Source organism: Leguminivora glycinivorella, chromosome 25 (genome assembly GCF_023078275.1).
Source record: "Leguminivora glycinivorella isolate SPB_JAAS2020 chromosome 25, LegGlyc_1.1, whole genome shotgun sequence".
Classification (NCBI taxonomy): Eukaryota; Metazoa; Arthropoda; class Insecta; order Lepidoptera; family Tortricidae; genus Leguminivora; species Leguminivora glycinivorella.
The window spans coordinates 2,061,651-2,088,230 of NC_062995.1; the positions used below are offsets into that span (position 1 = coordinate 2,061,651).

General features: G+C 39.4%; 1 protein-coding gene across 1 annotated transcript; it reads right to left on the minus strand.

Annotated features, from left to right (window-relative positions):
- Positions 1-37: 37 nt before the first annotated feature.
- On the minus strand, positions 38-26,253 carry LOC125239498. Its single transcript, XM_048147111.1, has 17 exons — positions 26,176-26,253; positions 25,385-25,488; positions 24,634-24,801; positions 23,701-23,773; positions 22,845-22,978; positions 22,690-22,764; positions 20,844-20,901; positions 19,981-20,118; positions 19,571-19,629; positions 18,936-18,981; positions 5,186-5,346; positions 4,643-4,687; positions 4,056-4,140; positions 2,609-2,984; positions 1,699-1,872; positions 710-827; positions 38-221 (listed from the first exon to the last, which is right to left on the minus strand). The coding sequence occupies exons 2-17, from the start codon at positions 25,480-25,482 to the stop codon at positions 38-40; spliced, it is 1,992 nt and encodes a 663-aa protein (XP_048003068.1). The 5' UTR covers positions 25,483-25,488; positions 26,176-26,253.
- Positions 26,254-26,580: the final 327 nt, after the last annotated feature.

Here is a 26,580-nt window from a genome sequence, read left to right on the forward strand (position 1 = left end):
TCTTCGACGGGTAGAAGGTCACTCTCTAATAGTGTACTCACTCAAACGTCTCGCTGGCCTCGCAAGCCTGTCCGAAGGGGTCCAACAAGCGCTCGTAGTGATCGGAGTAGTCGCCGTGCATCGTGACTCCGATGTAGCCGGTGTCAGTCTTGCAGCTCTCGGCTGTGGCGTCGGCGGAGAGGATGAAGGTCTCTTTGACGGGTAGGAGGTCGATAACGCAACTGAAAATACCACATAAATTAACACTAACTTTATAAAACTAAGAGGATACTAAGTTTTAAGTGTATGGATCTTGTAGCATTTTATTTGGGGTTTTGAAGCGTAGCAAACCCGCTTCCTGTTTTTTTTTATTTAGTCATCAGGCCGGGCACCGGCACATAAAATAAATGTATTTTAAAACGGAGTGATTCTTTACTCCATTATATTAGAAGTTTAACTTTTTTTAAAGATATTTTTAGGGTTTTTTTTATATACACATACAACACATACAATCACGCCTGTATCCCATGAAGGGGTAGGCAGAGAAAGAATACGAAAATTGTGACATTGCAGTGAAAGGTCGCCAGCCTCTCGCCTACGCCACAATTTAACCCGTATCCCACAGTCACTTCTACGAAGAAAGGGGGTGGTGAAATTCTTAACCCGTCACCACTCGGGTTCGGGGCTATATAGTGACAAGGTTATGGCAAAGTATAATAAGATTTCTCACTTTTTAGGCACCAGAGCAGCCTTGGGAGCAGGAGCCGGGGCGGCAGGCGCGGGGACCGCCCGGGGCTTGAAGCCGAAGGCGGGCGCGGCGGGCCCTTCTGCTTTTTGCTCGGGTTTCGCTGCAATAATAAACGATTTAAGAATTAAAAAAGCACTGAAAAAATGTGCGGCGAGCGCGTATTTCGCTTCTCATTTGTCTCCCGGTCGTGATTGCGTTTACACGAGTATTCATTCGACATTTTGTATTTAAAAGGAGAAAATTTTCAACAAAAATAAAAGAATACATCCCCGATCATCATCCCCTGTTGCCTACTTCTTGTTTTTTCGGCGATCGTCGTTCTCGCTATTATAACGACTATTATACTATACGCAAAATACTACATCCCACATATGATGGCGGGTTAAGGCTCACTACCCCCTTTCCTTTATTGAGCGATTCCATATGCTCTGCCTACTCTTTTCTTGTAAATACAGACGTAAATTTATGTATATCGCGTATATACATACGTCACCATTCGTCGTCATCTTTCGTGTTCCTATAACCATCTTGAATTCTCCTCCGGTCCAGTTTTATCTATCATATTTAATTCTTACTAAAATAACTGTTATAAGTACACAAATTAATTACATCCCGCATATGATAACGAGTTAAGATTTTCACCACCCCCTTTCCTTCCTTGAGCGATTCGATGTACTCTACACTACTTTTGGAAATAAATAAATAAATATTATAAGACATTCTTACACAAATTGACTGAGTCCCACGGTAAGCTCAAGAAGGCTTGTGTTGCAGGTACTCAGACAACGATATATATATATATAATATACAAATACTTATATACATTGAAAACATCTATGATCCAGGAACAAATATCTGTGCTCATCACACAAATAAATACTCTTACCGGGATTCGAACCCGAGACCGCGGCGTAGCAGGCAGGGTCACTACGCGCATGAGTTTATCTGTATCGTTTATACTCTGTACTTACGTCCCCAGTCTTCATCGTCCTTCGGCTTGCCTCCTGCAGGTTGCCTCGTGTTCCTAAACCCACCATCTTGATTCCGGTCTTGTCTGTCATCATTCTTGCGACTAAACTCATTGTTCTTGGTTCCAAAGTAGCTGGTGTCTTTGGGCTTGTCATTTGGTCTTCTGTTATCGTCACCTGAAAACAATTGCGTGAATTTTTAATGAGCTGATTTTAGTACATATAATCTTCAAAATGTCTACTTAATGTGGTTAGCTCAGTATTTCAAGAACTCCTTTCTTCAGTATTTCAACTGTGCCAAAGTATCAAAAAATTGCTTAAATATATAATTATAGCGACAAAAATAAAACGTAAGTACTTTTTGGCACATTTTTTCTCCTTTCTAAGCTATTTTCAGGACATACTTTTAGTTTACAGTTTTCGCCGCCGAAGTCTGCAATAAGTACATTACGTGTCTCACACTCTACGATTTGATATATGACACGGGTTTATGTGAAAATATTTAAAATGGCGTGTTAAATGTTAATGACACTTTAAAAATGAACTCACGTGGTGGCGAAATTTGTCAGGTGTCTACTGACACCGCATTATGGAGCATTTACAAAAACACCTGTACCTGTGTGGTGACGGGTTAAGAATTTCACCACCCCCTTTCTTCCCGTGGGTGTCGTAGAAGGCGACTATGGGATATGGTTTAATTGTGGTGTAGGCGAGAGGCTGGCAACCTGTCACTGCAATGTCACAGTTTCGTTTTGTTCAACCCCTTATTTGCCAAGAGTGACACTGAAGCTTTAGTAGTTTCATGTGTTCTGCCTACCCCTTTATGGGATATAGGCGTGATTGTATGTATGTATGTTACAAAAACACGCGCTCTTTTTAATGCGGTGTCTATGTTACAAATACAGAAACTTACCATCATTGGACCGGTTCAATCTGGCCCGGTTATCACCCCGCTCCTGCCAGTTGTCCGAGCGTCCACGATTGTCCGGCCGACCGCGGTCACCACCTTGCCCGTAGTTGTCGCGTCCACGGTTCTCGTCGCGTCCACGATTGTCATCACGTCCACGGTTCTCGTTGCGTCCACGGTTCTCGTCGCGTCCACGGTTCTCGTCGCGTCCGCGATTGTCGTCGCGTCCGCGATTGTCGTCGCGTCCTCGGTTGTCGTCGCGATTGTCCGGACGAGCTCCCGAGCGGTTGTCGCGCTCGGGGCGACCTCTGTCGTCGTTGCGAGCGTTGTTCGCTCTGGCGAGCGGGGTGGGTACGGTCGCGCTGCCCGGAGGACCGAATTTCTGAAAGTGTGAGATGGGAATGTCATGTTATAGATTCAATTTTATGACGCAAAATCATGGTCGGACAAAAACTTGCCAGATTAAGGGTCTCCCCAAACTTATGGACGCGGAATCAGAGCAGATTTCGCGTCGATAGTCGAAATAAATATTATATATAAAATATAAAATTCTTACCTGTGTGGTGACGGGTTAAGAATTTCACCACCCCTTTTCTTCCCGTGGGTGTCGTAGAAGGCGACTGTGGGATATGGGTTAAATTGTGGCGTAGGCGAGAGGCTGGCAACCTGTCACTGCAATGTCACAGTTTCGGTTTCTTTCAACCCCTTATTTGCCAAGAGTGGCACTGAAACGAGTAGTTTCATGTGCTCTGCCTACCCCTTCATGGGACACAGGCGTGATTATATGTATGTATGTAAAATTCTTACACAGATTGGCTGAGTCCCACGTTAAGCTCAAGAAAGCTTGTGTTATGGGTGCTCAAACAAGGATACATATAAGTCATATAACATAAAAGAAAACATCCATGACTCAGGAACAAATATCTGTGCTCATTCTGACAAATAAATACCCTTACCGGGATTCTAACACAGGACCGGAGCTTGGGCCAGATCCATTAGCAAATAGTAATAGTGGCAGGTGGACCAAAATGTTAACGGAATGGCGGCCGCTTACAAAGGTAAGAAGTGCCTGGTACAGTGGGCCAAGAAAGTGGTCTACCAGTTTTGACAAAAGTTTCTGCGAGCTCTAACGATCGCTAAGGTTGACTTGACTCATGGCATAACGTAAAATATCATATATAGACAGAGCAATTGTCACTGACATAATATTATTGCAAGCAGAAATCGACTTTGTTGTCTCATGACGTTCAAACGAACCTCAACCGTAGGGTGGTAAACCACATTTTTGGTCGACTGTACCCGTTGCCTCGTTGGGTCGACGACATCCGGAAAAAAGCGGGTGAGACTACCCCAGGACCGGGAGAAGTGGCGTACCAGAAGAGAGGCTGTAAAGCAGTGGGCGATAAAAGGCTGATATGATGATGAATAATTTGAATATGAATAAATGTAGTACCTTCGGAGGCATCCTGTCGGGCCCGGAGTCTCTCGCGTCGGCGCCGGGCGAGCGCGGGCGGCGCAGCGGGGTGGCGGCGGCAATCCTAACAGAACACTCGATATTACCCAACACCAGGTTAATATGTACTTTTACCCCCTTAGAGCCGGTTGCACCAAACCGTCTGTCACCGTTACGACTAAGCGCGACAGCGGTGAGCGGCAGCCATACGTGCGAATGAAAAGTCTCGCTCCAACGTATGGCCGCCGCTCACCGCTGTCGCGCTTAGACCAATGTCGTGGCTGAGCTGTTAATGCATTCGCTAAATTTTATCGTATGTGAAGTTCTATAGACCTCTGCAGCGTGACGATGATGTGTCTGTCAAATGTGGTTGATGCAACTGGCCCTTATTCATAATTTACTGAACTGACTAGTTAAAAAGTGTTTTGACCCTTTCTCACAAATACAGTCAACATGATAGAAAGGGACAAAACACTTTCTAATCAGTACAGTAACTTTTTCTTTAATAACGGGGTACAGCACGACACGTATGAATTTATTCATGTAATAATATTTAAAATGTGAGATTTGCGATATAATATACTTACGCTGGCTCTGTATCTTCAAGTCTGGGTGCAACGCCACCGGATTGACTGAAAAAGAAATGCAACTTATATAACTCAGTTATTTAGTGTGAACATCCACCAGAGACAGAGAGTGGCGAAAGTGCGTTGGAGATGGTCGCAAGTTCGTCGATGAGACCTGGTTTGCGGCACTTGCTGACAAAAGGGAAAGAAGACACCATAGCGAAACGTCGCAATCGGTTGCAAGCTTCCCTTGTCAGCTATGTGGCAAAATATGTCGCTCTCGCATAGGTCTCTTTAGTCATCAAAAGCGATGTCTCTCGGACATTGCACCATAAATCGTCTGAAATAGACGCTAAGGCCAGTATGTACCACCAGAGAGCTTGGCTATTCAAAATCACCTCAAACCAACGTTTTACACACCTACACATCTAGTTTAGCTTTTATGTAACACTATAGTGATATAGCTTCGCGCGCACCTCTTCTTCAAGTATGGATACTATGAAGTCTCACGCGAGAACGCAAGTTGTGCTAGACCATCTGTTGAACAGTGTACTGTACACTCACCGGCGCAGGTTGTGGCACACAGTCTTGTGCCGGTGCGCCCAGTCGCGGCGCTGGCAGCCGGCCGAGCAGTAGGGGGTGACGCGGCAGCCGCTGCAGAAGGCGGAGGCGCGGTCGCCGCAAGCCACGCACGCGCCGACCGTCTGTAGCGCCGGAAGGTTAGGCTGCGGTTACAAATGGCTGGCATTACATTTGACACGTTGTGGAGTCGGTACAACTCATATTTCTCTTCCATTCCTATCTATATCAGAAATGCAATGAATAGTTGTTTGGCCGGATACCGAATATTCAGACAGCAGAATTTTACCTACAATACCTATAAATTAAGCAGGGAGCGGGCGCGTCCTGCAGGCTTTGACTTGTTTCGTAGTGAACTTCGCGCGGATTCCGTTTTTGTTTAAATGTTAATTTTTTTTTAATAATAAAGGGCTGTGATGATAAGTATTCAATCAATCAATCAATCAAATATATTTATTTCGTCATCACATGTAACAATTAGGTGACAATATGTTATATTATTTATATCAGCCATGATGAGCCGTGTAGGCGTACGAAATATAATTTAGTATAGTTTTTTTTTCACATTTAATTTGTTTACTCCAAAGCATTCAATCAAAAATAGCACATCCGGTATCCAGCCGGATAGTACGTCACTATCCGGTATTTGGCCGAATATTAAAATAAGGGCCGAATAGGCCGGATACCAAATAGTAACAGAATATTCGGTGCATCTCTACTTTCTATCATCATCTTAGCACTGACTTCTTTCTTCCTCATATCCTCTTTCATACGATCCATCCATTGGGTTTATTACCCCTCCCGCTCCATCCCTCAACATTCATCTCTTTATTCTGCCTATTGATCTGCACTAGATTGCGGGGTGAATTAGCAGTCTAAGGGTGTAGTCACATCTATCAGCATAGAGCCGCATTTGATGCATGAGAAGCCGCTCGTTAATAAGAAGACGCTTACGCATCGGAAAGCTAAAAGCATGCGTACCTACGCTTCTTCTTCTGGTGCCATGTCCATCTAATGGGCGTCGGCGGACAGCATGGCATTAAGTTTTCTGGTCTTTGCCAACATCTTGAGGGTGGCGGCGTCTTTCGTATGCGTCCAGACTCCAGTCTTTAATGTTATCTTATCTATCCATTTATATCTAGCATGTACCTACGCATGTTCATTTTAAATATCGATTTGTCATACACAAAATGCGGCTAAATGGTGATAGATGTGATTCCACTCTAAAGCGATCGAGGTCCGCAGTAGGTCAGTTACATAACCTACACGAGATCAAATGACAATTCTTTTGCTTTTCAGCTTTTTATACAGGGGTTCGTGGAAGTGGTGCACGTAGGTGGTCAAGTAGAAGTTTATAAAAGAAAAAAGCAATGCAGACATATAATTTCGCTCACGGCTGGTCTCCGAGATTAGCTTACGAGTTTTTGATACCTACCGATAATGTCAATAGAGTCAAAAATATATGATGCATATATGCATCACTATGCATTTAAGGGTTAAGTCTATTTAAAAAAATATATTGCAAAAGCTGACCGACAAAGAAATCAATGTAGGGAAAATGCTGTCGACTCAGTCTCTCTCTCATGCGCGGATCCAGGGGGGGGGGGGGGGTCATGGGGGTCATGACCCCCCCTGGAGCCTAGGTTGGCCATACAAATAGACCACGTGACCCCCCCTCCGGGGCCTGGGCCTTTACCACGTGACCCCCCCCTGGGCACGAAGCTGGATCCGCGCTTGCTCTCTCTTAAGGAACTTGACTGGAAACTAATACACGCTGACTTTTAAGTTGGAAGGCACTTCCCGTACCAATTACAGCCCATCCACATTCTCGTGGCGTTATACCGCCATCTGCCACGTCTAAGGCACTGGTCCCATCGCGAGCTAGTAAGCTATGAGCTATCGGCTGATAGCTCATCGCTGGGCGAGTAACTATAAACATCGCCGTGTCTCTTTTATTTAAACGGGAGTGCTTATCTGGGCATTTCTCAGAGCGTTTCAACTTTTTTGATTTCGGTGGCAGCATTATTACCCGAACCCCGTAAGCGTAGCATGAGTTTTCTTTGTTTCTGGTAGAAATCCGCTGCTTCTATTTAAATTGACAGAATTTCATGTGACTCTTACAGGATTCACGTAAAAATGTTGCCACCGAAATCAAAAAAATTTAAACGCTCTGAGAAATGCCCATCTTTTGTTCGTTTTTATAGCCGATAGCTCATAGCTTACTAGCTCGCGGTGGGACCAGTGCCTTAGGCAGTTTAGTGAGGTGCAGTTTATTGATATATGTTCCAGAACATAGTTCCCACACGTTAGGGCGATACATGGCTATGCGCGCCAAGCTGACGTCAGAACGGCGTGTAACTATCTATTTAATGCTTGATTGCTTGAGGTACAGTTTAGGTACAGTAATTTGGTGCTAATTTTGTGACTATTCAGACATCTCTCACGCCATCCTGACGGACTGACCAGTATTTTTCCTATTTTAATGGATCACTGTATTTATGGAACGTCTAGCATTTGCATACTTTGTTTTTATACAAACGGAGTTTTACATGTACTGAGAAACGAGTAGTTGATCTTGTTTGATAAGTCGAAGTTGGTATTTTAAACGTTTATAACGTAGGTATGTATCCAAATATGTATAAAATCCGTTTGTAAGAATATTTTTAAGGAAAAAGAAACACACAAGTAAAAAAGACTTCACTTTATTTAAAACTATGCTAAAATCACAATTACGATTACGAAATTAAAATTAACATTACAAATCACTACAAAAAATACTTACCGCAAATTATGTAAACATTAAAAAAATATTCGGAAATCGGAAATAGAAGAGTTCTAAAAATAACAATGTAATTAATTCAATTTTGTAACTTCGTGTAAGTTTAATTACAATATCACAAACACATTAGAGTATTAAGCGTACAATATGTTTAGTAAAATTTTTGAGCATATGTAATAGTACATTACTACAGAGGCCGGGACAAATGGCAACCCCATTTCCCGCCGAGGTATGTATAGTGCTTTTCTCAAACATGGTATGAAATAAATAAAGTCTACTGAAAATAGTAACTTTGGATAAAAAAATAAAAAAAAACAAAAAATTAAAAAAAAAAAACGAAATTTTTTTTTGTATGAAAACGCACCCAAAATCAAATATTGTCTAGGGTCCGTACCAGTTGCAGTCGGCACGTCTATAAAGCCCCTTATAGTTTTTTTTTAATTGGCTAAATACCTGGATGTTATGTCACAATTATCTGTGTTTGGAAATTAAAAAAGAAGACTTTGCCGGCCTTGGCCTGCAAGGTTTGTATGAAATTCCATTATCTATCAATCTTCCTAGCCGCACCTACAACGTCATACTTCGCTGCCAATTATAAGGCACATAACATCAATATTTCATACCATGTTTGAGAAAAAATTGATATAATACGGATGATAACAATGATGTGTACTTAGGCACTGTAAGGCAGTGGTCCCACCAAAAGCGAGTAAGCGATGAGCTATCGGCGGTAGAAACGAACATAAGATAGTGTAAGATAGCTCCCGTGTAAGTAAAAGGGAGAGCGAGCGAGTTATAGTTCATCGCTCGGCGACGAACTATAACTCGCTCGCGCTATCATCGCGTCTCTTATTTAGGCACTGGTCCCACCGCGAGCTAGTAAACTATGAGCTATCGGCTATAAAAACGAACACAAGATAATCACTCCCGTGTAAATAAAAGAGACACGGCGATGTTTATAGTTACTCGCCCAGCGGTGAGCTATCAAATCGCCGTGTCTCTTTTATTTGCACGGGAGTGCTTATCTTTTGTTCGTTTTTATAGCCGATAACTCATAGCTTACTAGCTCGCGGTGGGACCAGTGCCTAATAGACCCAGAGCCCAGGCCCGCCAGACCTTCCTCAAATTCTCAAGGATGAAACTTTGGGACAATGTAGAGTTCATATCGGCGGTTAATGTGTGCATATTTTCTAGTTCGGCCCATCGGCCAATTTTTTGCTATCAAGTGATGAAGGTGAAAAAAAAAAGTGCTTACTTTCCTTAAATTCTCAAGGCTGATTTTTATATATGTGTTAGAGCACGTTGTTAGAAATTGGTTATCATCAATGCCAGACCGTTTCCGCCGGCCATAACTTTTACCAGACGCGACAAAGTTGGCAAAAAACGACTCTAACTTACCTCATTTTCTCAAGCCTGATTTTGATATATGATACGCAGGGACCTGTAACTAGACCGTTTGTAAGCAGCCAGACCAATCGGATGGACCCAACCATCCGCCAGACCGACTTAAAGTTTCGATATGAGCATTAGTAGATTTGAAATATTCCGGGTCTATAAAAGCTAAAAACTTGAATTTTCTACATTAAGCTACGTGTATATTGTATACTTGACGTAATAAGCGACTTTCAAAAATTTTACTTCTAAGGAAATAAAAAAATGAAAGTTTATATGTGGTGCAAGATTAATTTTATGCTATGACTTTTATTTACACTGCGTAAGTACATGTGTATTTTATTATAAATATAACTTTTACCAGACGCGACAAAGTTGGCAAAAAACAACTCTAACTTACCTCATTTTCTCAAGCCTGATTTTGGTATATGATACGCAGGGACCTGTAACCAGACCGTTTGTAAGCAGCCAGACCAATCGGATGGACCCAACCATCCGCCAGACCAACTTAAAGTTTCGATATGAGCATTAGTAGAATTGAAATATTCTGGGTCTATAAAAGCTAAAAACTTGAATTTTCTACATTAAGCTACGTGTATATTGTATACTTGACGTAATAAGCGACTTTTAAAAATTTTACTTCTAAGGAAATAAAGAAATGAAAGTTTATATGTGGTGCAAGATTAATTTTAAGCTATGAATTTTTTTTACACTGCGTAAGTATATGTATATTTCATTATAAATATAACTTTTACCAGACGCGACAAAGTTGGCAAAAAACGACTCTAACTTACCTCATTTTCTCAAGCCTGATTTTGATATATGATACGCAGGGATCTGTAACTAGACCATTTGTAAGCAGCCAGACCAATCGGATGGACCCAACCATCCGCCAGACCGACTTAAAGTTTCGATATGAGCATTAGTAGAATTGAAATATTCCGGGTCTATAAAAGCTAAAAACTTGAATTTTCTACATTAAGCTACGTGTATACTGTATACTTGACGTAATAAGCGACTTTCAAAAATTTTACTTCTAAGGAAATAAAAAAATGAAAGTTAATCAATGTTACAACGGTATATAACTAAACGAATTTCCTTTCTCCTACAAAACATGGTAACATACCTAAGTGACGAACTTTAGAATTACAAGTTTAGGTAGTTTAAAAATTTGTACTCAATACGAACATCATCAACCCCGTTATAACCCATGTCGGAGATGCTGAATTTTCAGACACGAATACATTCTTCAAATACATGTATGCCGTTATAAAAAGTTTAGAATACTTTACGTGTGTACACAACATATACACTTAAACTTTCCACCTCATTTTAACTGAACTTATATAAATGCTTAAATAACTTTTCTAGTATGCGAGGGATTTGACATTATATGCAACATACCTACACATAGTGCCTTTATACAAAGTGTGAGGTCCCTCGTCCACAAATTAAAAAGGATCGATCTTAAAACTAATTTTAAACCACCTTGTTCGACGATCGAAAAAAAAGTTTAATTTACTTTTCTTCTTTAAATTTATAATAAAATACACATGTACTTACGCAGTGTAAATAAAATTCATAGCTTAAAATTAATCTTGCACCACATATAAACTTTCATTTTTTTATTTCCTTAGAAGTAAAATTTTTGAAAGTCGCTTATTACGTCAAGTATACAATATACACGTAGCTTAATGTAGAAAATTCAAGTTTTCACCTTTTATAGACCCGGAATATTTCAATTCTACTAATGCTCATATCGAAACTTTAAGTCGGTCTGGCGGATGGTTGGGTCCATCCGATTGGTCTGGCTGCTTACAAACGGTCTGGTTACAGGTCCCTGCGTATCATATACCAAAATCAGGCTTGAGAAAATGAGGTAAGTTAGAGCCGTTTTTTGCCAACTTTGTCGCGTCTGGTAAAAGTTATATTTATAATAAAATACACATGTACTTACGCAGTGTAAATAAAATTCATAGCTTAAAATTAATCTTGCACCACATATAAACTTTCATTTTTTTATTTCCTTAGAAGTAAAATTTTTGAAAGTCGCTTATTACGTCAAGTATACAGTATACACGTAGCTTAATGTAGAAAATTCAAGTTGTTAGCTTTTATAGACCCGGAATATTTCAATTCTACTAATGCTCATATCGAAACTTTAAGTCGGTCTGGCGGATGGTTGGGTCCATCCGATTGGTCTGGCTACTTACAAACGGTCTAGTTACAGGTCCCTGCGTATCATAATATCAAAATCAGGCTTGAGAAAATGAGGTAAGTTAGAGTCGTTTTTTGCCAACTTTGTCGCGTCTGGTAAAAGTTATATTTATAATAAAATACACATGTACTTACGCAGTGTAAATAAAATTCATAGCTTAAAATTAATCTTGCACCACACATAAACTTTAATTTTTTTATTTCCTTAGAAGTAAAATTTTTGAAAGTAGCTTATTACGTCAAGTTTACAATATACACGTAGCTTAATGTAGAAAATTCAAGTTTTTAGCTCTTATAGACCCGGAATATTTCAATTCTACTAATGCTCATATCGAAACTTTAAGTCGGTCTGGCGGATGGTTGGGTCCATCCGATTGGTCTGGCTGCTTACAAACGGTCTAGTTATAGGTCCCTGCGTATCATATATCAAAATCAGGCTTGAGAAAATGAGGTAAGTTAGAGTCGTTTTTTGCCATCTTTGTCGCGTCTGGTAAAAGTTATGGCCGGCGGAAACGGTCTGGCATTGATGATAACCAATTTCTAACAACGTGCTCTAACTCATATATAAAACTCAGCCTTGAGAATTTAAGGAAAGTAAGCACTTTTTTTTTTCACCTTCATCACTTGATAGCAAAAAATTGGCCGATGGGCCGAACTAGAAAATATGCACACATTACACGCCGATGTGAACTCTACATTGTCCCAAAGTTTCATCCTTGAGAATTTGAGGAAGGTCTGGCGGGCCTGGGCTCTTGATCTATAATGCATGTATCCTCATCACAAGAGACGCCACAAGGCAACGCACACGCAACGCGAGCAGTGTGGCGCGTTCTATGTATGCGTACATTACATCGAGCACTAGCACATACAATATGTTTTTGAAACTGCATCTATTTCTATCAATATTACAATTAATTAAAAAAACACAAAACATCACATTTATGGAATGTCAACATCAACAATAACGATTCGGTGGTAACATTTGTCTTGAACATGTTTAAGTATTATTATTTTATTGGTCAACCTGAATTAGAAATGACAGGTATTTTGGCACATGTCTTTGAAATTGGCAGTTTACTGAAAATCAGTATTAAAATGACAGCACTTCATAACAAAGAAGTTACATGTTTCACTTTATTACATTTACTCGGGAATGTCAACTTTTTCATATCCTTAATCAATATCATTATAGCCTGGCAAAAAATAGTAGAAATTGAACTATTTTTTTATGATAGCAACACTTTTGTCAAACTAAAGTGACTCAGTTGCCACATTCAAATTGGTTTGCATAGACAGTGGCGTCCCCGTCAGTCCCTATTATTTTGTACTCATTTTTGCCAGGCTTTACGCCTCACTGGATTGTATCAAGTATAAAGGCACATGACTACATTAAATCACAAATGGTCCACGCAATTTTAAATTCTAACTACAAGCTAGTACACAAACTATCAAAAATAGTCTTAAATCATTATAAATGCAACAATTACAACAGAAACTTCAACTTGTGACCAACCACCATCGGACAGAATTGGTTACCACGAATCACAGCCGCCGATTGCTTGTCAATAGACACAATAAACTTTCCCTTCTCATAATTCCCAAAATCGTTAGTAACCGTCCACAGTTCCGTGTTCAGACCAGGATTTTGATCTTCCAACAAATCAAATATCAAATTCAAGTCCTCCCGTTCTTTAGGAAGGATCTCAGCTGGTATTTTAACCACCATCTTACAAACTTCTTCTAATTCTACTGGTGACAGTTTCATGGTATCAGGCTCGATGATCTTAGGATCTAAATCGGACGCGTTCTCCACAGTATGTTTGATGTCAATGTGTTCTATTTGATTTTTGGCCTCTTTGACGTGTCCCAGAGAGTCCCAGTCACCGATTCTCAAATCGGGGAACTCATGCTTTAGCTCAGTCTTGAGCTCTTCGAAAGTAAATTCGGTAGATTGTTTGATTTCAATCTCTCTCTTAGTTGCGTTGGTTTTCATTAATTTCTTCTCCTGTTTCTTGCTTAGTTTTTCCATACTGGATAATGGTTTGAGGAGCGACTGTAGATGGCCCAATTGGAATTGAACAGCGTTGTCACCCACGAAGGTGTTGAAGGCGGTGCTTCTGATAACTTGAGCGGAGAGCTTATCAATTTGTAATACAACGTCTAACTTCGCCTTAGATCGTACTGTGCTTATGATCCTCCAGTATTTAGTTCTAAGTCGAGGATTATTCGATTGAAGAATCGATATGACTTCTTCAGTGTCCAAATAGGTTTTGACTACCATACTTATAATGCCTACTGCTCCTCTGTACTCCGTAGATTTCAAATTGATTTGCAACTTAGAACTAGCGATGGTTAAAGCTTCATCGATCCAACAGCGCGAAGTCATGTTAACACAAATAACGAATATGACGCCGTCGAAAAGATATATGTCGTGGAATTTAGGCATAGAAATTTCATTAATATCGCCATCAACAAATGTCTTGTAGACGATATTCTCTAAAGTTTTCTTAATAGTGTGGAAAAGGTTTTCGTCTACACGCGATTCCGGATAGTTAGTGGGGCCGACGTAAAGTTTGAGATCGTCGGCGACTACGTCAGAATAGTGATTCGTTCTTATCCTTGTAAGAGGAGAGTTCGACATGTCGGAATCGACAGGGACATACAAGAGTTTCAAAATTTTATCTTTCAACTCTTTGTTCTCATTTTCATCGTCATAATCCTGGTTATCTTCGAAGCAAGAGTCGCGTTTCTGCCTATCGATTATCCTGAAGCTTAGCTTCTCGCTGTCGTATTCTGGATCAAAATCTGGGCTTTTAATTATTTCTAGAGACTCAGGATCGACGCCGAACTGCCGTTTCTGCTTGCCAGCTACATCAGAATAATACTTCCAGCAATCCGGTTTCAAGCCAGGATATTTCTCTTGAAGTTTTGCAATAATTTCAACAGATTCCACGCTGGCAAGTTCTTTAGGCAGCCGGAGGACAATTCTGGTGTATCTAACTAAAGTTTTGATGTCTCTAAAGGTTAGCTTCCAGCCTGTGGAATTGACGAATTTGGGTAACACCTCGGTCAAGTAATCCTTCGTCTCCAAACTGTCACAGATATATATGACAGCGCCATTGGACAGGTAAATGTCTTGGAACTTTGGTATGATTAGGTTAGCAAAGCGCTGTTGTTTCATATCTCTGTGTAAATACTCTTTGAAGAGTTGTTTCAGCCGTCTGATATGCGTGCCTTCAAGTTTGTTCTGCGGGTAACCGTCGAGAGTGATCGCTATTTTCAGTTCTTGCTCAACATGAAGATAGTTTGTTCTTCTGTGGTAAGCAATACCCCGGTTACTGTCGATGTTTACATTACTGTTGCTCCTGATTAAGTTGTCACTGCTTTCAGCGATTGATTCAGTCTTCTCAGATTCCGGAGCTATAGATTCTGAAGCAGGTATTTGCTTGTCATTAGTAACATCAATTTTACTGTTATTGTTGATTTCCTCTGACCATATTATCATTTCGTTCTTTTCACTTCTGTAATTGACGTCTTTTAATTTCTTCAATACGTCACTTTCGTTATTATCCAGTTCAGTGATATTCACTTTGTCATCTTTATCCGTTTTATCAGGAAATTCTACAAAATAGCCATCTGTTGCTTTCTCCTCGTCTTGTTTTTGTACATCGTCATTTTGTGCGTCTCTACTGGACAGAGGTTTTCTCAAGCTGCAGTCAGAAAGATTTCTGGGAGTATCTTCCCCTCTAAGTTCGTTTAAGAGCTTCACTCTCGACGAGACGCTGTGCAGATCTTCTTTCATATCGGACATCAGACATTCATAGTAAATTTCAGTGTACCCGGACAGTTCAAACTCCATTTGCTCATAATCGATGACATTTTTGAAGGTGGAGCCTCGAATGATTTCACCAGACACCCTGTCTATTAGGAATGAAGTGTATTCAACATCATCAACCCTCTTTTGCGAGTAAATTCTCCAAAAATCAGTTTTCAATGTAGGGTTGAAGTACTGTAACAGTTTGAAAGCGTCCTGGGCGGTCGCAGGCCAGGTCGAGCTAGGTATCTTAAGGTAAGCTAGACATAACCTCTTGATCTTAGACTTGAGTAGGATAAGGTTGGAAGCCATACGTTCTTGTAGGCCTGGTGAGATCCTGATGATCCAGTTCCTAGTATCGATGTCCCTACAAACGCAGACGATGGCGCCTCTGTTCAAATAGTAATCTAGGAAGTAAGGCACGTTTTTTAAAAGGCCGGCCTTGATTTGCATATCCATGACTTCGGCTAGAGAACGTTGGAAGTGTTCCAACTGTCTGAGGCGCATCTTTGATTTGGGATAGCCAGCAAGCGCTATGACTACTTTCAGATTGTCTTCAATGATATCCGCGTAATCTGTGTTCCTTAGCTGTATGAGCCTGTTCGTCTCATCGGCCTCATCTTCGCTATCGCTGTAGAAATCGGCGTATTTAGTAGTGTCGCAGCTACTTTTAGATTTTTTACATCTAGACTTCTTACTAGTACCGTCAGTGACTTTGCTATGCTTACTAAAGGTGGTCTTACTGCCTACTTGACTATCGGTTTTCTGAGTACATTTGCTATCAGACTTATCTGCCGAGTTCTTAATTTTTCTGACATCGTCGGAGCAGAGAACGCAAGTGGAGGCTGTGGAGGCGGCGCCGTCGGAGTCCCAGGAGCACTTCTGTTCGCAACTGCACAGTTCGGGCGAGCTCTGTTGATAAAACACCGAGTTTGGTATGGGTTGTGTATCGCTACCATACCGGACCATGCAGGTTCAAGCGTTCATGCACAGCAAAGCCACTGGGGTCTGTCTGATCTGTCACTGCCGTCATTCAGTCAGGATTCGCCACTTCTGCACCATATCAACCACAATCAACACCAATCTTTCCAAAACCTCATTATAATAATCTACAACGCCAATGCTTGGAAACCGGTTGATTTCTATCCACATGGCACAAAACCTTTTAACTTTGGTTTCGTTCGTACCAGTTTTTTTTAACCAGATTTTAAAACAATTATATAAAGTTCTTGTCAGACTTGTTTGGAAAAAAAAGTTTCTTCCGAGTCGGTGTCTTTAGGTATTTACGCGACAATCCACTCGCTAGTAGAATAAATTTATTTATTTTTATTAGTTCAACCAAAGACCTTTACAGGGGACAGCTCAATCACATTTTTTGCCATACGAAATTAAACCTTATTTCTGAAACAGAAAGTCGATCGTATCAGACTAGCGAAAACGGTCCACATGAGAGGACATTGTTTGGGCTGGTGTCCCTCTCGCACGTGTTGCCAGTGTTAATGAGGTTCCCATATTAGTAGTATTTTTATCTGTATATTACCTGACTTTATAACTTCTTATTTTATTTTAATGTTATATTCAAACTAGGGTTTCGATATATTCCAAAAAATTTGAAAATAATTATAATGTAATTATTTTGATGCCAGTAAATCAAAGATTTGTATAATTAAAAAATACTTTCAATTGGGTGTTAGTAGATTTAGTAGTAACTTTGAAAATTGACTGGTATCCCCAATTTATGACAGTGATGACGTCACTGAATAATGTTGACATTGTCAGCAAGTGCGAGAGGGACACCAGCCCAAACAATTACCTCTCATGTGGACACACTTTTTGACCTAACCAAACAATCTAGTTTAATAATTCTAAATCTATGAGTTCAACACGTTTGCGATCAAAGGTTCGTGAAACCGAAATAAACCGGTATTTACAGCTATTTTAAAACTGGTTCCGAGTCTAATACACCGGTACTATGTCAACTCACGAACGCAACATTTCGGTTTCACATACCTAATTTGCTTGCCAAGGCTCCAGGAAGAGGTCATGACCCCCATATGCGCTTGTGGCAAAGCATAACATAGTTTTTGGTTTAGGGATAACCGGTTTCGGTCGGAAAAAAATGTTGTACCAACTTTTTTGAACATAAGATTTTATTTATTATATAACAAACAAGGCTCGGAACCGGTTTATTTTTTACCGGTTAAAACCGGTTTATTTCGATTTTACTCCGAACTTTGTAAAGAACGCGAACGTTATGAGAACTTTATTTTAACCGAAATAAACCGGTTTATTCGACGAGCGGCGAGACGCACCGGCGCCGCATATATACGTACGTTCACGCAGCGACTTTTTTGATTAGTTAGAACAGTATATTACCTATTACGCTGCGGAATAAACCGGTTTATTTCGTTCTATGCCGGTTAATCGAACGAAACCTTTATGAAAGCGTTCCCCTAAAAACCGGTTTAAAAATAGCGGTTTTTCGAGCGAAAACGAAATTTAAAGGTTTTGCCGCAAGTACAGATAACGGTTTGAAAATTTAACCGGTATCCGAGCCCTGATAACAAATAAACACTTTCAAAATGTATGTTTCATAAATATTTATGTCGAAAACAGCGTAAAAATATTATCATGCAAACCTACTTGGCCCTACTTTGTATTTCTCCACGGCACATATTTCTTTAGAAAGAGTTAATACCTTCATGTTAGCTATTTTAAGTCACACCACACCATCTTTGCATTTTCACCATAAAATAGAAGATATATGTATTATATTTATATGTAGATAGAATAAATAAATAGATTCGCGTAGAACCAGCATCAGCCATAGTTTAACATATCAAGTGTTAACAAAATGTTCCTCATTCATACAGGAGAAATAGTTTAACAGTTTATTATGTGGCGTTCCATTCTAAAAAGACCTTTATGCTTCATGTCTATTAAGAAATATCAGAATGTCTGTTGAATAAAATATTAATGTATTCACACACAAAAAAGGAAAAATATACAACAAGACGACTTTATGAATTAGAGAATTTAAATAGATATCATACACGAAAGAAAAATCGACAAGGCCCACTGGTGGCCGAGCCGGGAATCGAAACCGGGTCTTCAGCTTACGCGGCTAACGTCTTCACCACTAGACCACCCGCCCGCCGCGGTACCCGACGAAATTTCTCTAGTGTATGTTATCTATGATAAGGCTAGGCGCCTTTGATTTGTTCCCTAGTTGTGTATGAATAAGGTTATAGAAAAACGTCTGTGAAAAAGCAGGCAAAAGTGCCGGCGGAATTAACTCGTTTCAGGAACTTTAGGCATAATGATCCTTAATTCACTAGCTTAAAGACCCTATTGTATGGAAAGCCACATATAAAACCCGACCAGAAATATATGAATACGCGCCATGTTTCGCGGATTTCATTACAAGTATTTTCTTCATACTATACTTAACTGTCACCGCGTACAACAGAATAACAGCGCCCTCTATTATATTTCTGGCCAGGCTTTACAAGTGTATTGTTAATGTAACTCACCGCATCTCCGGCCGCGAAGCTGCCGTCTACGTCATTGGCTTCGCTCCTGAAACAAGCAATCAGTTATTTTTTCTACTCCCGTACTGTTATTAGTCATTTACAGGGTCATAAAAGAAGTCTATTCCCCAAAAACGCATTTGTAGCAGTGTTTTTGGATTTTAACTTAACAACCCAAAAAAAATGAGAACCATAGACATGTTTTTTCAAGCTGTCAAACTTTTTTCAAAATCCAGGAAACAAGTGTGTATTTCACGCAAGTTTTTCTAGATAACTATACTGCCCTCCTAATCTGAAAAGCGCTAATATCAAACGAAAATCCATAGCTAACTTAAGTATCTATATAGCTGACAGTTCGATTTTCAAAATCATTTGGTTTTGAGATAGCGCCACTCGGCTTAACAGGGCACTGGGCAGTATAAAACAGCATGGTCGTAGAAAAATTATTATACGCAACGGTGTTTAAATAGACAAAAAGTACTCGTGGCGTCTTTCTTAACAAATTTCAGCTTGACCTCAAATTGTTACCCACACCACTCGCCTTTTTTAAACCTCTTTTAATCGGGTGGCTTTAAAAATGTGTACAAAACGCGAAAATCTAATTGGGGTAAGTCTGCACTACAAATCATTCAACTTACTTGTCAATGGTGCGGACAACGATTCTACCATCCGGCAGAATTTGGCGACTACTGGAACTCTGTAACAATTAAAAAATATATATATTTCATTTCAATACACAATGAAAGCCTCTAAAACAGACTAACAAACTGTGGGCAAACTTTTTTGATTGGGGGGCCAAAATATGAAGGAATTTTAAGGGTGGTTCAGATTTACACCAAAAATGCATTTTAACTATTTAATAGTGGATAGAATATCTGCGGGTACCAGTTCGGTTCTAACTAGCAAGCCAGCACACATACGTCACACTAATGCTATACAATGTGCCTCCTGCAACTTTAGGCGCTCCGGGCTTTAGCTTCTCCAACTCCAGGTTCACATCCTCCAGGCTACCGCTCAACACCTGCTGTACAAGTCATGTTGTACTTACAGACTTCTTCTCGGCCTGCTTGAGAAGCAGCATCCGGTGCTTGCACATGACCTGCGCCTCCTGCAGCTTCAGGTGCTCCAGCTTTAGCTTCTCCAGCTCTAGGTTCACATCTGGCTCCAGGCTACCGCTCAACACCTGCTATACAAATAGTTTATGGTAATCATCATCCTCCTTGAGTTATCCCGGCTCATGGGAACCTGGGGTCCACCTTGACAACTAATCCCAAGATTTGGCGTAGGCACTAGTTTTACAAAAGCGACTGCCATCTGACCTTCCAATCCGAAGGGTAACTAGGCCTTATTGGGAGTAGGCCGGTTTCCTCACGATATTTCCCTTCACAGAAACACACGACAGGCAAACATCATATAAGCCGGGGATCGAACCCGCGACCTCCGGATTGAAAGTTGCACAATAGTTTATGGTAATCATAAGCAACTAATAATGTAGTCATACTAAGCAGTAAGTACTAAGTCAAACTATTAAATTATGATGTTTAGTTTAGATATCCCTTGCACAGATGGAATAGGCTAGTTTCCTAAACTTAAAATAAAATATTTTATGCTGTGCACGAAATAAGGCACCACATAATAAGAAGAAAAATATGGACAGTAGTTATTTTTAAACATAAGTTCTATTTAATATGTCAAGGAGAAAGATATAAAGTAAATGAATTGACCGTGACGTCACTCCTCAGTATTTCATAGTAATTATTATTAACAAATCGTTTTGACAGTTCTTAAAAAGAAGCTGATTTGACTAGTAGGAAACTAGCGTATTATGTAATGGACCTTCTAACTACTTTAGGCTAGTGTGCACATATAATCGGCCTTATAAAAGAATGGAAATACTATCTACAAACTTACTACATCATCATCCACAATGTCTTCCATGTTGTCTCCGTTAGCAAGAGATTCTGGTCTCCTGAAAAGATTAAGTAAATAATAGTTCTTTGTTTTACAAGGAGGCCAAGTTCTTGTTTAACCGCACATGCCAATATTGATACCCGAGCACTAAAGATTACAATATTGAACTGCAAAATCTGGAATCTTGATAGTGGCACACCTCGGACACTGGCGATCAAATACATATATGAAAGAGGCGTGTTCCTAGAAGCTCGTGTAGGTGAACGCATACCATGCTTGCATGAGTGAGATAGATATGATAGGTCAACTGTTCACGTTTTTTACAGGCGGTAACTGTGAGGTAACCGAGAGCGAGTGGGCGGTACTTTCAGCAGTGAGCGTAAGTGGCCACACTGTATGATAGTACTCTTTATGATACTGTGATAGTGACAAGGGTTTCAAGGCACGCAGGTTAAAGAAAGTTTGCTACCGAGTGAAACTTTTCAGCACACCAACATTAGAAAAATGTTAACCAGAGTTATCCCAGGTTTGTTTATGATTTAAAATCATAATGTTACCAGCTAGGTTTGGGCATAAGTTAAAATTTGTATGAAGTTACTTTTGCACTCTTGTGGATAAAATGCTACTTTCTCATTTGTTACAGAAAAATCACGAGCGCCTTTACCAGTTGATGTGGTGAAAATATTCTTGACTGCATCAGAAAGAAAACTAAAGAAAATTAAACCGAAAATATAGGTAGCAGCTTAAGCAGTTTATAATTAATTACAGGAATGGGAAATTACACAATACATTTAAGCAGTAGGCACATTTACAATTAAAATATAGTTAAATACAGAAAGCAGACGATTTTACCAATCACGATTTTAAAAATTGTTCAAGTTCCCTTGGACTTGGTACTTTAGATTAGAATCGTGAACAGGGATCAGTTTATCACTGGTGGGTCTCCTTTCAAAACAACGTGGAATAAATAGGTAGGTATACAAAATTCTCCATCAAATTTCACTTCGTGCTACAAGATAATGCCTGATTGACAACTTGAAGGTTGCAATTAAAATCCCGTTTGCAAAAATACGTCCTTAAAATCACATTTTAATACATAAAATAACTGTTATAACTACTATACATATTATGTATTGAGAATTTAATAACAAATGCTGATGCACGTTTCGGCTTATTTCGTCAAGAGGTTAGTAAAACCGGCTTTCTTCAGTAAAATTGAATAATGAATACACTGCACTAGACAAAGAACTATTCATCGGCATTCAAATACTTTCGGGATCTAATGAAGAACTTTTGTTTACAATAACAGGGACTTACGTTTTGGTCCTATCCATTTCAATAGATTGAAAATACTTATTTAGAAGCATGGCGATAATACTTCTTTCGATTTCAAACCAAATACACGGACAAAACACAAAAACAACTCCACACAATCTAAACCACACGTATACTAAACTTACTTACATCGTTTCAGCAAAAGTTTCAAATATCACAAAAGAAAAACGCAGTAACAAAAGTAAGCACAAGTTAGCGCTAAGTTGCGACGGCCATATTAGTATAGTACCGGAAATACATAAAGCGAAAAAGCGCTGCAGCTGACGAATAACAGATGATTTCCGTTATCGGAGTGCTGTAATTGGCCGAAACAGCGAGAAATAATAATGGCGGCGATGAACAAGAGTGGAACAAGACCGTTGATTGGTCAACAATTTTTTTTTTAATTGTCAAATAAAAGGAACCACGAAATTATTACAAACAGCCAAGGTGAAAATTAAATATGAAGAAATGTGGCAAAGTGCAATGCGAAGTTAATAATATGACGGAAACACTGTACCACCAAACTTACCGAAAGTTACTTTTGCGAACCAACAAATACGGAGTTTTTGTGTTAGCGGCTTTTCGGCGATCCTGTGGAGGCATGCTTTAAAAATAAACACTTATTTATCTGCTGTAGATATTTTATTAGTAAGCAAACATTCGTTGAGTTTTGATAAAACAAACCTTGTGTTGGATCGGCTGCCAGCGCTACCGTCGTCTCTGAAGCTGCGATCTTCGCGATTACGAGGGTTCGAGTTGTTACTCCGATATCCCGAGCCGTCTTTATTTTCGAATGTCCTTTTTGTTCTTGCATTGCTCTGTTAGGAAATAAACTTTCGTTATAAAAGCGGAAAATTTAAAAGAAAGCCCACGGCCTCAGGTCTAAAACTAGTTTCTCACGCCTTTTTCTACTGACAAAGTTTAACAAGCTATAATTATCATTATCAGATTTCATGTATACCAAATATAGTTTTGTGATAACTGATAACAATAATTAGGGTTGGGTAACACATAATAAATTTTAAATTTCTAGAAAACAGACCCAGATCCCACAGACTTCGCTGGTTCGGCCACCTACTAAGAATGGGAGAGGATCGGGCTGCCAAGGCTATCTGGGAAGACCAACTGGTGGCCGCCCGGCGGGTCGGCCCAGATACCGCTGGGGAGACAGCGTGATGGCGGATCTGTGTCAGCTACAAGCCGATAATTGGCAGGAAGCTGCGCAGGATCGGGATAAGTGGCGTGCTCTCGTTTTGGAGGCCAAGATCCTCTTTGGATCACAGTGCCATACTAGTTAGTTAGTTAGAAAACAAAACGACCATTTCACACTAGGTATTCACACAGGACTGAGCTAAAACAGTGCACCTCATCAGTGAAATGTGAGAGTGAATTAGACTGGCTCTCTGTCTCTTCCCTTTCAACGTAAGTAAGTATGAGAAAACACAAGGACCCTACAATGTTATGTTTTGAAATTTTTACTGGACTAAATAACTTCTAATTTTCACTAACTCAAAATCAATGCAAAAAGTGTATAAATTACCTTATGAGCAACATTGATATTGAGCTTCAGAGGTTCTGTCCTATTCAGCTTCATCATGGCAAATTTTGCTTCCCTGTGAACCAAATTTTATTTAAGTTAAGACAAATGGAGAAAATAATCTTCATAGACAAACATTTTTTTTTAGAAAGATAAACAGTTATTTAAGAAATAATAAATGAGTAAACTTCAGGATTGTTCAAATAGTTTCGCAAGGCAACTGCATGAGCTTATAGTAGCTGAGGCCCATGAAGAGCCCACATTGCTGGGCCAATGTTTACATTAACAGCATTAATAATAAAATAACAGGTGTCTTTGTTCTTTGAGATGGGGCGGACATTGTAAACACAGCTGAAATTAGTTATTTGTTATAAGCATTCCTTGAGGTGCGGAGAGGGTATTAAGATTTGGGACATGGCTGAATAAAGACGTGCCTACCAAGAGCTATCCTGTAACCCATAACCGTACCGTGAGATTACGTGTGCGCTTTAAGTATCGACTTGTACCACGACCCACGGATTTCTTTCCGTTTCTGAGAACTTAGTGATGTTCAAGCTTTGAGTGACTTGGTGTAATTTGGAACTTAATTTGTCATTGTGATTTAAAGTGCTGTTACACAGGCAATACAATTGCCAGCAATTCACATACCATTGCCGCGTTTGCTCCATAGTTTATTAGTTGGTGCATATTGAACAAACGAAGCAATGAAAGCAATGGGCACGTTAGTAAGGTTAGTAATATTTTTACTAGCTGGCTAACATTGGGAACTCAAGATCAAGTGTTGGTGTGTTTATTGTTTTAACATATATTGGACTTGTGTACATGAGATAAGCCCACCATAGAGCTGATGCCTGGCCCCTGATGCTTTCATAGAGCTACCGGCTTCCACATATACATAGGTATGACTATCTTTTGGTAAAAAAAATTGTTACATACCCTGGTGTCTCAAAAGCTACTAATGCGTATCTCTTGTCCGGGTTCTTACTGACAAAGACTTCAGTGAGCTGTCCATATTTCGAGAAGGCTGTCGTCAACCCATCGTCATTGAGGCCATTTGGAATATTGGTTATGTAGAGCCGGCAATGGTCTAGGTTCACAAAACCTCTGTTAAAAAAAAAAAACAATATTATAGACAGAGCTTGGAAATAATGTGCTATTTGGCTTTAATATTATATAACATACGGTACTTATGTTGCATTATAAGGTAAATAGCTCACAAAGTCATAATATTCTTTATTCAAATAGGCTCGACTTATTGTCTTACAGAAACAAATTAATTGTTACAAATCAATCAAATCATCTTGTCTGATCTCTGATTATAGGACATTGAATTTTACACACATCTCGGATAATTTGTATCTACAAATTATCTATTTCCTACACTTAATATTTATTGGCATGAAGAAAATCTTGTTAAAAACAATAAAAACCCCTGATCGCGACATAGTGGACCGACTTTCATGAAACATGGCTAAGAACACTCCCGACTAACTCAACTTTGCAACAATAAAATCTAAATCTTAATTGGTTCATCCGTTCGGGAGCTACAATGACACGGACAGATAGACAGACACGTCAAACGTATAACACCCCGTCGTTTTTGCGTCAGGTCAATCAATGTAAAATTTTGAGCTTTTTTTTCTATAGTTGAAGATTTTAGAAGCCTCGTAGTAGATGTTTGTTTTACCCATTGTTCTCATCAGCATTCTGAGGATCATAACTGGAGTTGTCAAAGTCCTCCTTCATCGGGTCCCAGTCCTGGTTATATCTGCTCCGGGATGTCATTGTGTGCTGCTGGTTCAAATTATGTATACTTGTAATACAAAATTTAATAAAAAAATTGATTTTTTCCTGTGTAAATATTAACCCTTCGAGTCCCAGCGACATCATATGATGTCAGTGCTATAGAAGATAATGATGTCAGTGTTACAAAAGATAAGATTCTGAGGTTCCAATGCTTGGGACTCAAAGGGAATAGTTTGTAGAAATTATGTGTATCTTATACTGTACTGTGTTTCTTTTATCTGCTAAAAATATCCCTAAATTTGGACAAATTCATATTAACCTCTAACATAAATGTAGGAGAAAGCCCGACAATAATCAACTATTGTGTTTAAGTTTAGAACATTCACGCAAGCTATGATAGTTAGATAAAGTTGTATTATAATAAAACAATTCTTAAAACGCGGGAAAAGTCTGACCTTGAAATTATTTGAAATATTGTACTGTCTTTTTAAAGGTAACCTAAATCACCTTATAGTATGAAAAACGAAATTAAATTATATTTGGCAGCGTATAGCGTGCGAAAAGGTTAAAGAAAATGTCAATGTCGTTAAGTTCCTTGTATTCAAAAATATACGTTAAAAGTAGGGACAAAACCAACACATGTTCCCAATACCAGAAATGGCATTAGTGTACAATATAATACATGATTTACTTACGATTACTTTGATCTATTTGGAATACTTTGTCACTCACCTTTCACAATTTCATGGAATGAATGACAGACAAAACAAAATGCTGCCGGTGAAATGAAAACAAAGACAAGCCAGTCAAGTAGTCAACTCAACAAAATTCAGGAAGACAACTGGCTGACTTTTTTTTCGTGCACGCCTCTTTTGTCTAGCGCCGTACACCGCCCGCCACATGGAAAATAATACATTTTGATGTCCCGAACTTATAGAAAATAATTTTGAACTGAAATAAGTTTAATATTGCTTGTTTTCTTTTTCTTAATAGAGAGGTTAGTAGATATTTGAATTTCTTTATTTATTACTTTTTATTTGATCCAATATTAGAATGCATCAAGCGCAGAACGAAACGCAATGTTATGACATCAACTTTGACAGCTGCAATTTCCTAACCAATTTACATTTGCTGTTA